Consider the following 18,404-nt stretch of genomic DNA (forward strand, 5'->3'; position numbering starts at 1 on the left):
CACCCCTGATTTGTTCCTTATAGATGGTAAGCAGGTTTTGGGAATTGGGATGTTACGATAACACCATAAGAAATAAGAACAGGAGTAGGCCATTCAGCCTCTTGAGCCTTCTCTACCATTTAGTCACCTCACTAACTAAGTCCATTTTCCTGCCTCATCTCTAACCCTTAAGTCCCCACTGATCTAAAAACCTACCAATCTCAAGTCTTAAAATTCTTCCTTCATGGCTTCCTGGGCTAAAGAATTCCAAAGAATCACCAGTCTTTCAGAAAATAAATTCTTCCTCTAATCCATCTTAAATAAGCACCCTCTTATTCTGGGATTGTGCCCTCTGGCCCTCCCACTCTCTCATGAGTCAAAACATTCACCCTGTCTAACCCCTTAAGAACCTTGTATGTTTCAAACATATCACCTCTCATTCTTATGAGCTTCAAGGAGGACATGACCCAACCTGGTTAATCTTGCCTCATGGCAATCTCTCCATATTCTGGGTCACCCTAGTCAACCTCATCTGCACTGCCTCCATTAATAATACATCTTTCCTTAAATAAAGTGATCAAAAATGCATACAGTTTTCTATACGTGGCCTCACTTTTACATTGTACAGTTGTAACAACTTTTTATATTCCAGCCTTCTCGAAATAAGCCAGTATTCTATTTGCCTTTCCAATTGCCGATATGTTGTGTTTCATGAACAAGGACCTATACTTCTTGTTTCCTGTTAGTTATCTAATCCTCTCGCCCTGCATGAATATTATCCAACACCGTGAGTGCCGACTTTGCATAGTTGCTTTTTGTGTGGCACCTTATCCAATGTTTTTTAAAAATCCAAATTTTTTTATATTTATAACTGGTCCTTCTCTACTACTGTAGCTGATACCACCTCAAAGAATTCAAGTAAATTTGTCAGATGTGATTTTCCTTCATGAAACCATGTTGACTTTGCTTGATTAGACTGTCACCTTCCAAACACTAGCGGAGTGATATTCAACACTCCACTTTCTCCAAATGTATTCAAACCATATTTCAGAATTACTCACTTTTGACTTGGGGGTTGCTGTTTAGCCTCAATCCAGGCTTTGAAACTTTGAGGTCAACACTTCAGTGAGATTGTTGGGTGTTGATGTCTTTAACTCCTAATGGGTTAGGTGTGAAATATTGGGTGATAATTACTCCTGTGAACTCCTTCCATGATGTTTTACCACATTAATGGTGCCATAGGAGCATAAATAGGCTATTCAGCCCTTTGAGCCTGCTCCACCATTCAATCAGATCATGGCTGATTTCTCCCTGGCCTTCCCCCCCCACCCCTACCCCTACCCCCACCCTACCTGTTCCCCATATCCCCCTTTTATTAGAAATAATCTATTTCCTACTTGAAACAATTCAATGATTCAGACACCACCAAACAATGGACCAGCAAGTTCTACAAATTCACCACTCTCTGCAAGAAACAGTTCTTCCTCATCTCAATTTTAAATCTATTGCCTCTTGACCAATACCTGTGACCTCTTGCTTTAGATCTTATTGAAATGATTGTCTCCTTATGTCACAACTGTACATAAATGATTACAAATTCCATTGAGATTCCCTGAAGATCTGAAAGATAACATATACAAACCTGTTTGATCTTTAACCAAATTCAACATCACCTTACTTTAATATTCAATTCTCCATATGCTAAATCTATTTTTTTTTCTGGCCTCTTCAACTTGCAAAGAGATTCACAGAGTAAAGTCCTGCCATTCGTGAGGGTTACATTCCTATGGAGCATCCGAAATGATGAACATACTTTTTAACAGGAGTTAATTAGACAGAATCCAGCAATGGTAGCATTTTTGCAGTTATTGTTCGAATGGGGACAGCCTCCAAGCAAGAAAAGACAAATTTAAAAGAATCCTCGTTTAAGAGAGGGTTTGGACATAGAATCCCTACAGTGCAGAAACAGACCACTCAGCTCATCAAGTCTGCACCGGCTCTCTGACAGAGTATCTTATCCCAGTAACCCCCATATATTTACCCTGTTAATTCCCCTAACCTACAAATCTTGAGAAGCTGAAGGGCAATTTGGCATGGCCAATTGACCTAACCTGCACAGCTTTGCACTGTGGGAGGAAACCCATGCAAAGACCTCATTTCTAAGAATCAGCTTGCAGAAGGTGTGGCTTTTATTATAATTGCAACCTCGATCTTTCTCTGGAATCATTGCATCACACAATGGGCTATTGAAGTAGACTAGTTGGTCCATCACGCTTTTGCTAACTCATTGAAAGCTCCACCCAATTGGTCCCACTTCTCCCTGTTATTTCCCCAGACACTTGCAATGTTTTTTCCTTTCATATATTAATCCAATTCCCGTTTGAAATTTACTATCAAATTACCTGTACCACTCTTTCAGACACATCATAACTCACAGCAGAAAAATAATTCCCATCATCTCCATTCTGGTTCTTTTCTCAATGACCTTTAAATTTGTGTTCTTGGTTTGTGACCCTCCTGGAGGCAGTTTCTTCTTATCTATTCTATAAAAGGTATTTGTACGCTTAGAACACCATAATCAAACTTCTTAATCTTCTCTGCTCCAAGGAGAACAATCCCGCCTCTTCCCGTCTCTTCTCTGAGGTATCATTCCAGTAATTATCCCCTGCACTCTCTCTGGGACCTTTTATATCAATGGCTTTTTTAATGCATAAGGTGGAGCTTTACAAAAGCATTGAGCATGCTCCATTGCACTGAATTTCTGAAACTGCACTTTTAAGAATCTGATGTGGACAAGGTATTCCTGTGGACTGGAGGGTGTCATACCTACCTTAACAATACAGAAGGATAGAAACAGTGACAGAATTCCACATCACAGTGCAATTTAATGAACTCCTGCATACGTTAGTCATCTTCTGTGGGTAGCATTCCCACTACTGAGTCAGCAAGTTGTTGGTTCAAGTCCCACTCCAAAGGCTAGGACACAAAACCTTGACTCCCAGCCCACTGCATGACTGAGGGAGTGCTGCACTGTCAGATGTGGATGATATGTTAAACCAAAATCCATTCAGGTGGATCTAAACTTTAAGATTTGTGTTAGGTAGTGCCGAGCGTCACCTAGAGTTAACTTGTCACTGAAGGTAAGCATGCAGATACAGCGGGCAGTAAAGAAGGCAAATGGCATGTTGACCTTCATTTGCGAGAGGTTTCGAGTACAGGGGCAGAGATGTTTTGTTGCAATTAAACAGGGCCTTGGTGACATCACACCTGGAGTATTGTGAGCAGTTTTGGCCTCCTGTTCTGAGAAAGGATGTTCTTGCTCTCCAGGGAGTGCAGCGAAGGTTTAGCAGGCTGATTCCGGGGATGGCGGGACTGATATATGAGGAGAAATTGACTAGGTTAGGATTGTTTTTGCTGGAGTTCAGATGAAGGAGGTGGGGGGGGGGGATCTCATAGAGACTTAAAATTCTAACAGGATTAGGGTAGATGCAGAAAGGATTTTCCCAATGATGAGGAAGCCCAGAACCAAGGGTCACAGTCTGAGGGTTCAGGGTAAATCATTTAGGACGGAAGTGAGGAGACATTAATTTACCCAAAGAGTGCTGAACCCATGGAATTCATTATCACAGGAAGCAGTTGATGGCAAAACATTGAATGTATTCAAGGGGCGGCTGGATATAGCACCTGGGGCGAATGGGATCATCGGTTATGGGGAGAAAGCAGGATTAGGCTATTGAGTTAGATGGTCAGACATGATCGTAATGAATGGCAGAGCGGTTTGAAGAGCCGCCTCCTTTCTTCTATGTTTTACAATCTCCAGAATGACCGTAAGTGTTTGACAGCCAATGCCTTGAGGCCACTGTTCTGTGATGTAATATATACAAAGTTTGAATCACAAAGTCAGTTTTACTATTTTTTCTGTTTTGAAGGGTTCTGCCAGGTATCTTGGCCAATATTTACCCCTTAGTCAATATTGCTAAAAGATAAAAGCTGGTCATTATCACATGACTGTTTGTGGGAGCTTGCTGTGCACAATCTGCTGCCACATTTTCTACATTATAACAGTGACTGCAATACAAGAAAACAGATTGTTGGCTGTAAAGTGTTTCTGAGCTGCCCCTGGGTGTGTGAAATACGCTATATAAATGCAAGGCTGTTCTTTTTTTTGAATTGACTGTTCAGCAGTTTTTAACCAGTTATGTCTTTCCAGTTACTATAAAATAGAATGAATTGCAGGAGGGCGGCACAGTGGTTAACACTGCTGCCTCCCAATGCCAGGGACCCAGTTACAATTCAGCTTTGGATCACTGTCTGTGTGGAGTTTGGACCTAAGCAAACACCAGAATGATGATGGTATACATTACAGCACAGGAGGCTATTCGGCCCATTATGTTTGCACTGTCCTGCCAAATGAGCAATGCACCCAATGCCATTCCCCTGCCTTCATCCTGTAATCTCGCACATTCTTCCTTTTTCACATAACAATTGGGCCAGAAAAAAGTGAATCACATCAGTGAGTCTGGACAAAGTTTCACAAATGAAGAACCAGCTAATCGGGTCATGACTACTGAAAGGAAGAAGAATGCAATTTGTCACTTGTTTGAGATTAGTGGATTGGCTGTGGAAGGAGGAGTGTGGAGTGAGCTGCACTGACACTGTCAATATATGGGGGTGGCTGTTTGTTGTCTGATTAAAACACGAGAAAATCAAGGAGTTGAGTTTTTTGACTTGAGAACACACATTACTGTGACAAAAATAACTTCTACCATAAGCTAGGCTCGGTCCAGAGTAAGAATGTAGAAATTGGGGTTAGCTACATTAATTACAGCTGTAAAAATGGCAGAACCATAAGCAGGGAAGTGTCACATTTAACACACAGGAATCCCTCTGCTCGTGTGGAATGTATAACTTATCCATGTTAATATTCCAATCTTCATCTTTCAGGGAAGGTGCTAACTTTAATGCATTTTAAAACCTTCATTAATATAGGAAGATGAGTTCGATAAGAGCACATTAAATGTTAATACGTTAACAGGCTAGAGTTGCCATTCCTTCAGGGTCAATCACAAAATATCTAATCCTCCATCAGTCACAGCATCCCAGCTTGACACAGCTTTGAGACGTATCCACTCAGATCCACTCTCTGTTATGTGAGAGAATCAGATGCAATTTCTGATTTTTGGGAATATATATTTAGCCATGACACTTATTTATTCACTGATTTTTGAATAAAGCACAACTAAAGATAAAGTACATCGTAATTTTTTTTTGTAAGTAGGATTGCCTCTGCATCTCCCGACTTGAGAATACCTTAGAGAAACAGAGATTCTGCCACCCTTGAAGATGTGTTCATATATATCTGTAAAACTCCAATGTGAGACAGTCTGTATGTAATAAATAGGGTGATGATCATGAGGTTCAAATATCTAAAACATAATCCCAATAACCAATTCTCCAATTTTAATTGTGCTATCTTTATTCAGAATTTTGAGAAGAGGATGAGAAATGCTTTTCCAAATAAAAAGTGACAAACATTTTGTATTATAGATATTGGAATCACAACCATAGGAAATAAAACCAGTATCACCCCAGACACACACACACATACATATAATCTAACAATATCATTTATGCTGATGTGGTAGAGGCAACTAGGATGTTGACAGAGGCTTGTGAAAGCATCAGGGTCTCAAATGCTATCTGGAGGGCTTGTAAGACCCTCAGAATGCCTTTTTTCCAGATTTTGCACCACTCAGACAATTAACAAGTCAGCAGTGGGTCTTCCCTCAAGGAAAAAGCTCTCCAGGGATGCCAAATCCACCAACTCTTCTGTACTCAGCATGGCCTCCAGGGAGACAGTGGCTACTGCACCCATCGAAGGACTTGCAATGAAGAGAGACCCACAAACAGGTGAATAATGGTGTGAAGGGGGTTGCGGGAGATGGGGAGTGGGTTCGAGAGCAAAATGGCTCAGTGAGACCCCTCCCTTCTCCCGATGCCAGGCCCCTCGATCGGGCACTTAGGGACCACCCCATAGGAGCCCACTAGCAGACACACCATGGTTTGTCGGCCATGTTTCCTGAACAATGAACCCCCTACCCACCGCTGCATTCATATCAGCAGTGACAGGATGAGACATTTCAGTGGGTGATGGGATATGAAAGTCACACAAAGGCCTTTCCACCCAAACTCCGCTGGGGCAAAGTTGCAGTGCCCACTCACCTGAATAAATACCTTCCCTACTCTACCAAACTCATCAGGGGGAGGCACAAGATTCTACCCATGTTGATCTCTATCATAAAATGAAAAGCTATGTATTGACAATTATAACCTTAATCTCCAACAAAACTCAAGTCTAACCATCCAGTTGTGACTGAAAAAATTCAAACTATATATTGGTATATAATGCACTAAGGCAAGACATTAACAAATCACCTTCACACTTCCCATTTGACAATATGTTAATGATGGACTTTAATTAATATTCATACTTCCATGCTACATTAGATCAAGAGTTTCTACAGTTCTACACTCCTATCTCTACCAGCAGATTAACATTTTCTATCAGTATACAATGCTGATGGATCATCTTCTCAACTCAGTCTGCCATTATACTGGGAGACTGGCATTGTGCAAAAGCAGCTGCTAATAAGAATAATTTTCACAGATTCTCCTACAACTGCGTTGAAAATGTCAACACTGCATTGCTAACATAATCCAGTAAAAGGTTAAAAATCTCAATTACCAACTTTGATTGTTCTCCTCAAAGCAGACATGGTGAATGGAGGATTTATCATAGGAGTTCAAATGTTTGTTCTAGACAGGAAAGGGTTTAGAGAGTAAACAGGAATGTAGAAGTTGCAGTCAGATCAGATATGATCCTATGAAATGGTGGAACAGGTTAGAGGAGCCAACTGGCCTACTTCTCCTCTTGATTTGTATGCATACATGAACCTAACTGAGAATGTTTTGAATGCAAGTATATAACTTCAGAACGAAATATATTTGTGAAACTCTGGTGACTAAGACTTCCCTTCTTCAAAACCCTATTGGCAAAATGCTATTGAGTTGTAATATTAGCCCTATATTTCCCATTTCACTGACACTGCCTAACCTGCTGAGCTTCCAAATACATTTTCTGCTCCATCAACAACTGCTGCGTAATATCACCCAATTCTCTCCCTGTTTCAGTTTATGTATTGCCAAAGCCCTCACCCCTGCCTTGTTACCTGCAGATTTGACTATTCCGATGTTCTCCTGGCTGAACTATTACTCTGTATTCTCTAAACTTCAGTTTAGCCAACACACTCAAACTAATTTGTACCAAGCCGCTGTTCGCCCATCACTGACATTGCTTCCAAAGTCCCAGTGACACTTTCTATATTTATTTCAAGAACTCAACGTCCAGACATTTTGTTTTTTGCTGCTTTTCTATCCTTACACTCAGTTTACTTCCTGAAGTAGGTATAGGGGAAGAACCATTTTGAAGTCTAAAGCACAGAAGGAGCTGATTCAGTCCGTCATACTCTAATCAGCTCTCCATTTTCGTTAACCTTGATTTATAAACTGAAACACCTAAACCGGAGATTGGGGGACAACATCACAAAGACTTGCACAGACTTGCAATATTAAAGCCTTAACCTAAACCAATTTATCTGAATTTCACTGTAAACATGCAACTAATATTTCAGGATGTGGTGTATACAATGTGTGATTTTCTTCTTGCAATGATCATCTAATTGCCCCAACAATTCCATGTGTCATCTGAACATTTCCTCATTCTATTTACACATTGCAGTTTGAAATTTTAAAGCTGTTGAACGTCAAAGAATAGTTGGCCTAGTTTTGTATCCCTTCTAAACAACATTCGACTGAAACTGATTCTACACCAAAGTACATTTTTCTTTTAATGTGACATCTTAAGTTGTAAACACAGGGTAACATTTTCTTTTTATTTATCCTAATACAAATACAATACTTGCCCCGGGCACTACCTTGAGTCGATATGAAACAGATTGTTACCAACTAGGGAGTTGATGCAAAAATGCAAGAACTACTGCTGGCATAAACATATTTGCAATTTTTCCCTCAATTTACTCGCAAATGTTAATAAGAAAACATTGCCAAAAATGTCCAGTCTGTGTCTCTCCCACATTCTGCATCTTTATGCAATATCTTATACACATCTGTTTTATTGGCTGGATGTGGATGTATCCAGATTCTTATGTAATCTCCTGAGTTTGTGATAAATATGAGTGTGGGGATGGAGATAATGGGAGGTATCCTTCATTATAACACTACAAGGCTGGGAGATGGAATTACAGTGAGCCTGGGAATTTTGGGAATGGAATGCAAGGGATCAGAAACCAGAGATCAACAAGAGTGGGGAGCGGATTGACAGGAACAGCGGAGGATGGCAGTTGGAATTGGGGGTGGGGGCAAATGTTGAGGAATTAGCATAAATGTCTGAGGGAACAAAAGAATGTTCAAAAAGAATGGGATCAGAGTGTGGCTGGTGAGCACAGTATGACATTGGGAAATGGAATACTTTTCAGCAGACAGTGACTTGGGAGTAAAACACTGCCAACAGGGATCTGCTCTCATTAAACTCTGGGATACGTGCAGCAGCCAGGAAGGTACCTTGCTAGCCTTATTCTAGGTTAAATAACACACATACACAGTCAAGCAAAAAATAGAAAGGTACTATGCATTGACAGGACTGGCTGTACATAACACCAAAGTTTTGCTGGAAAGTACAGATTAGAATTTTTAAATTAAAACCACATGAAATTGAGAGTAGAGACTGATAAACTTAATCATGATGGTGCGGAGAAAATCTGTGCCAATCTCTCCCCTGATCACTTTTCATCCAATTAGAAAGCTGTATTTGAGTTATATAATTTAAAGCTGAAACTCTGAACATTTACACGGAATGCCTTAAATTATTCAGACCACTCGGCTACACATCAGGGACAAAATGCAACAATTGGTTTTTTGATTGGACTGCCTCTGTCCATTGTCAAACACAAACACTGCAAAAACTGTCTTTGATGGAAACAGAGTTAGCTTCTCAAGAGTAAATTATTTATATCTTATCTATTTAACTCAGTTATCATTGAGTTACATAGTTCGGAGAGAGACTATTCATCCCATTATGTCTTCGAAAAAGTTAACCAATGGGACCCTGCTCCCTGCTCTTTCCCCAGAATCATCCTTTTCAAGTATTTATCCAATTCCCTTTTGAATGTTACTTTTGGAATCAGCTTCAACCACCTTTTTCATGTAGAACATTCCAGATCACACTAACTTGCTACATAAAAGCATTCACCTAATCTTCACCCATGTTCTCTGACTGATCACCTCAAATACCTGCCCATTGGTTAATGATTCTCCTGCCACTGGAAATATTTTCTCTTCTTTAGAACCACTCAAATTTTTCATATATTAAGTTGATCTTCACCTATCAGTAACTGCAATACTATATTCTGCACCCTATCCTTTCCTTCTCCCTCCATGTATTCCATGAACGGTATGTTTTGTCTGTATAGTGCACAAGAAACAACACTTTTCACTGTGTCCCAATACAGGTAACAAATTAAATCTCTCCTTCACCTCCTCTTCGAAGCATAATCCCCAGATTTCTAACCTCTCTGCATAACTGAAATCTCTCTCTACACCCTCACCAATACCTTAACATCCTTGCGAAATGCGGGATTCAGAAATGGACTCCATACTCCAGCTGAGGTCTAGCCAGTGATCTACAAAGCTGGAGAGGCACTTTGTTAAATTATCTCTCGTCATGTTGAACCTCTATTGCATGGAAAATCTTTGGATTGTCTCTGACAAGAGGTGGTGAAATTTAACAACAATAAACCCTTCAAATAATATTTATGTTACTTACTGTAACTGCTACCCTCTTCCTTTGTCCCATCGATAACGCCATCTGGCTGTAGTTGCAGGTGGTAGCCTTGCCTGCTGTATAACTTTGTTACGATGCCTTTAAGCTGAGGCTCTGAAATAGAAATGAAAAGCTCCGTGAGATGGATGCGGACTCTGGGAACAACAGTCATTACCAGAGGGTTCCATAATTGATCCAAAGTTCAGAATCTCTGAAGTGTTTAAACACAGTCAGGGTCTCATCAGTATTGATGTTCTCACACATTGCTGTGAAGCCTATTTGTTCTCTAACTTGAATTTTCTAATCCTATACAAGACTCTTTTTAAGAAAGTCACTTTTTCAACATTCTGGCAAATGTGAAATTCTGAGAAAAGTACTGAAGATGTTAACATAGCTCTTCGTGAGGGTGGGGGGACTTTTGGAATTGTGGCTTCTAGGATTGTCACAATTGCACATAAGTTGCATATACTCCTCAAGAAAACAGTCCACCTTGTTGAGCAGAAGATCTCAGAGTTTTAATTTGTGAATACACTTCTGGGTCTGATTTGATGGGTGAGGTGTGATTATTAGAATGTGTTGCATTCCCAGAAACATCATACCTTCCAGGTGCACACACACAACAATCCCTTTAGATCTAGCCCTGCAGTCTTTGGTTGAGTGGAGTTAAAACTGGGCCCTCTTAATAATTTTACTCATAAAAATGGCTGGTGGACTCCATTCTAGGGCAGTACTAGCAGTGCCCAGCTGTAAACATCCCACCGTACATGCTCGCACTGGACAGTCACTGTCAAGATAGTGAAATATTCAGACCAAACAGAAAATGCTGGAAAATCTCAGCAGCTCTGACAGCATCTGTGGGTAGAGAATAGAGCCAACGTTTCGAGTCTGGATGATCCTTCGTCAGAGCGGGAAATATTCAGACGTGTTAAGTGATGTTGAAAGGAAACTTCAAACTTGCAACAAATTTAACTTCTGATAGGCTGACATAGGAAGATGTCCAAAGCAGACAGAGAAACAGGACAATCCTAATTTTAAAAATGGAACTGTTGCTCAAAGTTAACGCAGAGCCACTTTCCTTTATAATGGACATCATCTAATTCAAGATGATTGAATTCTCTCAAATGCCAGACTTGCAGCCACTAAAGGAATCTGATCACTGCTCCATCTCTCTCGGAAACAAATCCCAGAGTTGGAAGTGTCCTTTCTCCGCAGAATACTGTCTCCAAGGAAATATTCGTTTAGCATTCTGCAGCGAGTGCGGGCTACATTCACATCAACATTTAGCGGTTGAAAGCAAAACACTGCGGGTGCTGGAATCTAAAACGTAAAACATTTAGCGGTTAGCGCTGGTGTGTGACACTGATCTAGCAGGGATGGGGGCATTCACTCACTCACTCACTCACTCAAGCAGCTGACAAAGGAGGCGGGGGGGGGGGGGGAAAGAGGGGAGGCTCAACCCCAAACTGCAGACCCTCCCCAGGCTGCAGTGGAGACAGTGTGTTTCCAAAGCCGGGGTGGATTCGGTGCGTCTTAAATGCATCATAAATGAATCCGAATCAGTGGAACCGGGTCGGGAGAAGAGGTGTTGCTGCTGAGAGTGCGGTGGGGAAGCTGGCAAGCAAGTGGCAGTGTCCCCCCCCGCCCCGGTTATGATGGTCACAAGAGCTGAGGAATATCACAGGAGCTGGACAGTGATTTACCAAGCCGGCGTTGGACCACATTTCGACTGTCTATTTACTATCCGGTGTACACGTGCCCCAACCTTTCAATGAAAAGTGTCAGCAAAATAAAAACCGCCTGCTGTTATCCTGGAATCCGCCTCTTTATACCTGGCTGTTTAATTTATTTTCCTCCGGATTTCGCCCCCGTTTTCCCTGAGAAAATTCCATCTAAAATTATTCTATCATTTCTTGTGCCCCGTTCCCCATTCCCAAGTTTCTAGAAAAAGCACTCCTGTTTAATTGCTGGGAGGGGAAGGTGGGGGGGTAATTTTCAGCTCACTGCCCTCCGAATGCACCGCCTGCTGCCCACACGGAGGGAACACACACACACACACACCACTCTCTGGATGGTTTTTTAAATCTCGCTCTGCGCCTCTTCCTGCGGCTCCCATTGCACTGAGCGAGTGGCAACACTGAACCCTGCAGTTCCACAGCTGCTCGGGGTCTCTGCTTCCAAAAGGCTTATATTCACAAAATAAAGCACCACCAACAAAATATATAAAAAAAACAATATTACTGTTAAAACAACAGGGGGTGGGGGGGAGGGGAGGGGGCTGATGACAGATACCTGAGTGGAGATCAGTACCTGCAGGAGATGAAAACCTCCACCCAGAGCCTGGCTTCAGAGAAAATAGCAAATTAGTAAAAAAAAAACGAGAAGCAAACCTGGGCGCCTTCTGCGGCGTTTCTTCAAGCCAAAAATCCTGACTTTGGAAAAGACGGCGAACCAATGCCTCTCGCAGATCCCCTTGCTCTTGTTGGGGCTACTGATCCGCTTGGAGGGAATTGATTTGTCTCTGTGCTCCCTGGCCAGTCTCTTCTGTCTGATCAGTGAACTGGCGATTGCAGCAGCCATTGTAACCGCGCAGAGAAATATAGAATAGTAGTAATAAAAAGGAGAGACTTCTGATAGACACACACAGAGAGAGAGCAGCAGTCCTGATCTGTACATCAATCTCCCAGCGGCAGCCTCTCGGAATTCTTAAATCACCATCGCATCCTGATTGAAGCAGCGAAGGGAGTTAATCTGTTGCGGGAGACATGCCTTGCTGTTATTAATGCAAATCAGGACTGGGCTGTGGAGATTTCAATGTTCCTCAGTGCCGGCTGGTCACACCGAGCCATCGCCAAATGTCTGCAAACATCCCCAATCTTCAGCGTCCAGGCAAGTTAACTCTGCATTGCTCTCTCTCCTACCCCCTTTCCACAGCTGCTCCACACACCTGTTAAGTCTGAACCCTCTTAAGCTGCAATCTGCCTTGCTGCTTTACTTTGCTCTCTCTCTTACACACACACACACACACACACGCACACAGTGGGTGAGACTCCAATCCAGTGTGTGGGACCCTGCATTAAAATCCCTTTTCTCTGTTACTTTCACACCCTGGCTGGCAGCTGCGTGGGGAGGAGGAAACCGGAGGATCGCAGGTTGCAGCTCTTTACAGGCACAAGAAGGAACAATGTGTGGACACACAGAATATCAAACTGCAGCACAGCCGTCACAGCAACAAGGCGCTGGTGTTTACGGTTTGCTCCACAGCCCCAGTCTGAGAGGCAGAGAGAGAGACTCAGACTGTTCCTCAGAGAGTTCGTCAGCCCTGTCTGGCCAGGCTGAGTGTTACAGCCATACATCACAGCAACAGAACGTGTCCATGCAAACACCCTGAGCCCGCCGCTTCTCACATCCATCCACAATCTGACATTTCCAGCTCTTCAATCCCGGTTAGACAATGTCCAGATGCCCTTAGACAGTCAGAAACCAATCTGCAGCAGCACTGACACGCTATAAATCAGTGCTCAAATGCACCATTACTGCAAAACACCAGCCACTGGCAGTCAAGGTACAGACCGCCTGCCTCTGAACAGCAAAAGAACAGACATTTAAATCGTTCCTACTGGCTAAATACAACTAACCACAACTACACAATCATTTCATTCTCTATAATATTCAACACTGATGCACTTCTAGAAGGCTTCAGAAAGGGTCTGGGAGAATTTACCAGATTGTGTACAGTTTTGATCTCCTTACTTGAGAAAGAATATGTTGGCACTGGAGGGAGTACAGAGGAGATTCACTAGGTTGATTCCGGAGTTGAGAGGGTTGACTTATGAGGAGAGACTGAGTAGACTGGGGCTATACTCACTGGAATTCAGAAGAATGAGGGGAGATCTTATAGAAACATATAAGATTATGAAGGGAGTAGATAAGATAGAAGCAGGGAAGTTGTTTCCACTGGCAGGTGAAACTAGAACTAGGGGGCATAGCCTCAAAATAAGGGGAAGCAGATTTAGGACTGAGTTGAGGAGGAACTTCTTCACACAAAGGATTGTGAATCTGTGGAATTCCCTGCCCAATGAAGCAGTTGAGGCTACCTCATTGAACGTTTTTAAGGCAAGGATAGATAAATTTTTGAACAATAAACAAATTAAGAGTTATGGTGGTTAAGTGGAGCTGAGTTCATGAACAGACCAGCCATGATCTTATTGAATGGCGGAGCAAACTCGAGGGACGAGATGGCCTGCTCTTAGTTCGTATGTTCTAGAATGCTTCCAAGGATTTGTGGGGTACTCTGTTGGAGAGTCGGTGCAGACTCAATGGGCTAAATGGCCACGTTCCGCACTGTACAGATGCTGTGATTCTATGAGGAACATCAGTTAATGTGGGGTGGCTGGGTTTCTCCCTGCAGCAGGGAAGGTTAAAAGGAGATTTATTCGAGATATTCAAAATCATGAGTTTCAGCAAGGGGGAGTTATTTCTCCGTGCCCACAGGATCAGTAAAAATTCTCTCAATGCCAAGTTAAAATCCAACAGGTTTATTTGATATCACAAGCTTTTGGAGCACTGCTCCTTCATCAGGTCACCCCACTCACCTGATGAAGGAGCAGTGCTCTGAAAGCTTGTGATAGCAAATGAACCTGTTGGATTTTAACCTGGCATTGACAGACTTCTTACTATGCCCACCCCAGTCCAATGCCACATCATGGCAGGATCAGTGACCTGGGGACACAGATTTAAGGTGATTGCCACAGAACCAGAGGGAAGATGAGGAGATTTTTAAAAAAGTGATGTTGTGATCTGGAGCATTCAAAAGGTAAACACTGGAATAGGGAAACTGCAGGCTTGTAGGGAAGGAGCGAACAAAGATATGCAACGTCAAGAAAGACTATGATCTTCTGTTAATTTTGCCCAATAATTCCTATATCCTGATATATAAATGAATACCGCCCATATCACCTGTCAGACTAATTATACTGCTCCTCCTATGGACACACCCTGGATTTACAGAGGAAGTTTCTGTTAAACATGTAGATGTAGATTTGTGTGTCCAAGTACCTGAATTGGGCCTTGCTACAATTATGCCACAACTGACAGCACAATCATAAGTCACATCACTGACCAAGCTCAAATTCATTATTAAACACTTACAGCTAAAAATCAACATCCACCTATAATCACAACACCTTCACTCAGGAGTTGATGTATTTATTGCCTTAAGTTGCCACTAAAAAGATGCAGACCTCAAATGAGCTGCTGAATACTAACCAAAGTCACTCAGGGCACCATGGGCCAACTGTATGAACATGGAATGAGTTCAGAATGAAAACCCACAGTTGTTGGTGCTGCATGTGGAACCTGCTATGAATAATACAATTGGCTTCAGTCTGTCGTATGGAAAGCCTCTGCCAATTTCTCCAGCAGATTGCAATCCAGCGTGAATTAGACTGGGAGTTTGATCCTGGCTTTATTAAGCAGATGGACTGACTCAAGGGCAGGGGTGAGTGTAAACACTGCAAAAATAAGTCACTTCACATCTTCCAGCAACGGGAGAGGAACCTGACATAGTAATTTGCTCTTGTTAAATTGCAGTTCTTCGAAATGAAATCTGCTCCCCGTACAACACTCCATATTCACAGCTTGAAAGTGAAAGCAGGACTGAAATGCCTGCCTGGATGTCAGCTGAGCTCATTTCAATCAAAATTACAACAATAGAAACAAACCTATTTGAAAACAAAGAAAAATTATTTATATTCTTGACCTTATTTACACACCTCATTCTTTTGTATTCCTTTTTAAATTCACTTAGCAGCCCTTATTGTAATCACTAATTCCAGCAGAACATTCCCAGCACACTGAAAAACAAACTCCTACCCTCTGTTATAAATCTCCGATAATCTTAAACTTATGGCTCCCGAAATACTGGAAAGACTCAAATCCAATTATTTTGTGGCCTCCTTGGGACTCCTTTCACAATGTGAAACAGTTCCATCAACTTCCTGGTTGAATAAAAATAGTTTTGCTTTTAAATAAAAGGTAAGCCTTCTCATCTTCCAATAGAGGTCAGGCGTTTGAATGTCAACTGTTACCATCATTCCATACAGCCTGAAATCGGTTATAGATCCTGGGCAGGGCTCCCAAATGGAAAACTGGAAGAGCATGGGGACATCTTGTGAGAAGAGAGAAGTAGAAAAATTAATGAGGGTTAATCTTACACCCACACCCAGAATGATGGTTAAAGTCACCATTGTCTCAGATGACCATAGGCTGCTCTCCCCTTTTGAGGGGGAGAGCTGATTGGTAACGAGTTAACCTGAATGTCACCATAGAACATAGAACATAGAACATTACAGCGCAGAACAGGCCCTTCGGCCCACGATGTTGCGCCGACCAGTTACAAAAACAATGACCCACTAGCCTATACCAATCCCTTTTCGTCCATAAACCTACCCAGAGATCTCTTAAACGCCCCCAAACTAGACGCATTTACAACTGCAGCAGGCAGGGCATTCCAATCCTTCACCACCTGCTGGGTAAAGAACCTACCCCTGACATCCGTCCTGTAGCTACCCCCCCTTAATTTAAAGCCATGCCCCCTCGTGCTAGCTTTCTCCATCCGAGGAAAAAGGCTATCACTATCCACCCTATCTAAACCTCTAATCATCTTATATGTTTCAATAAGATCCCCTCTTAGCCGCCTTCTTTCCAACGAAAACAACCCTAAATCCCTCAGTCTCTCCTCATAGGACCTCCCCACCATACCAGGCACCCTCTCCAACGCCTCCACAACCTTCTTGTAATGCGGGGACCAGAACTGCACACAGTACTCCAAGTGTGGCCGCACTAGAGTAGTGTACAGTTGCAACATTACACTGCGACTCCTAAATTCAATCCCCCTACCAATAAACGCCAAGACACCGTACGCCTTCTTAACAACCTTATCTACTTGATTCCCAACTTTCAGGGATCTATGTACACACACACCTAGATCCCTCTGTTCATCCACACTATTCAAAGTCCTCCCGTTAGCCCTATACTCGACACATCTGTTGCTCCTACCAAAGTGAATTACCTCACACTTCTCCGCATTAAATTCCATCCGCCACCTCTCGGCCCAGCTCTGCAACCTATCTAAGTCGCCCTGCAGACTATGACACCCTTCCTCACAATCTACCACACCTCCAATTTTGGTGTCATCAGCAAATTTACTAATCCACCCAACTATACCCTCATCCAGATCATTAATAAAAATTACAAACAACAGTGGCCCCAAAACAGATCCCTGAGGCACACCACTCGTAACTGTACTCCATGATGAATATTTACCATCCACCACCACCCTCTGTCTCCTATCTGATAGCCAATTCCTGATCCAACTTCCTAGATTACCCACAATCCCATACATCTGCATTTTCTGCAGAAGCCTACCATGGTGAACCTTATCGAACGCCTTACTAAAATCCATGTATACCACGTCAACTGCCTTACCCCCATCCACCTCTTTGGTCACCTTCTCAAAAAACTCAATAAGGTTAGTAAGGCACGACCTACCCGCTACAAAACCATGTTGACTATTTCTAATCAATTCATTACACTCCAAATAACTATAAATCCTATCCCTAATAATTTTTTCTAAAACCTTGCCCACAACAGAAGTAAGACTCACCGGTCTATAATTCCCGGCAAAGTCTCTGTTCCCCTTCTTAAACAATGGGACAACATTCGCTATCCTCCAATCCTCCGGGACTACACCAGAGACCAATGACGACCTGAAGATCTGAGCCAGAGGCTCTGCAATCACCTCTCTAGCCTCCCAGAGAATCCTAGGGTAGATCCCATCCGGACCAGGGGACTTATCTATTTTCAGCCTCCAGCAAAGGGTGCAGATGAGAAGACAGGACCTTCATGAATAACATCAGTCAGAACTTGCACCGCTGGCATCACACTGCATCACTAACCCGCCAGCCAGCCACAAAACAGAACTTGCTGGAAAATCTCAGCAGATCTGACAGCATCTGTGGAGACAGAAAAGAGCCAACCTTTTGATGACCCTTTGTCAGAGCCATCCAATCAACTGAACTAACCAGTTCCCAAAGCCCAGAATGGATGCTGCAGGAGCAAGATTAATGTGATTATTTTGTTTCATTTTGGGCAGTGTTGTTATTGAAAGAAAGAAGCTTGTGTGTTATAAAGTCAGGACTGTTCACTCTCCACAAGATAAAACAACATTTCAGTCAATGGTGATGCCCTGAGATAACAACAGAAACTGCTGGAAAAAACAAAGGGCCTGAGAGTATTTGACAGGATAAAACAGCAAGCTAATATTTCATCAATACTGACAAAGTATAACAATTCCCAGTATGATTCTCCATCAGTGCTGCCCTGGCACGTCTATACACACACACACGCGCACACACACACACACACACACCTTAAACCTGTTCTTCCTTTTATTAAATGTAAATGATGTGGAGATGCCAGCATTGGACTGGGATGGGCACAGTAAGAGGTCTGGTGTTGTGAGACTTCT

The 18,404-nt window shown here is 42.5% G+C and overlaps 1 protein-coding gene across 4 annotated transcripts in view; it reads right to left on the reverse strand.

Annotated features, from left to right (window-relative positions):
• The window catches only part of fgf13a (fibroblast growth factor 13a), a 494,238-nt gene that overhangs the window by 136,084 nt on the left and 339,750 nt on the right, over nt 1-18,404 (reverse strand). For 3 of the 4 annotated variants that reach the window (XM_080187791.1, XM_080187794.1, XM_080187792.1), the window contains one exon: nt 9,881-9,991. In XM_080187791.1, coding sequence (XP_080043917.1) covers nt 9,881-9,991 — 111 coding nt within the window. Of the gene's footprint in view, nt 1-9,880; nt 9,992-12,264; nt 12,455-18,404 lie in introns of those variants that run through there. The other variant, XM_080187793.1, reaches the window with a different exon arrangement.

This window comes from Carcharhinus amblyrhynchos, chromosome 4 (assembly GCF_965287045.1).
Source record: "Carcharhinus amblyrhynchos chromosome 4, sCarAmb.v2.hapA, whole genome shotgun sequence".
In the NCBI taxonomy this organism is placed as follows: Eukaryota; Metazoa; Chordata; class Chondrichthyes; order Carcharhiniformes; family Carcharhinidae; genus Carcharhinus; species Carcharhinus amblyrhynchos.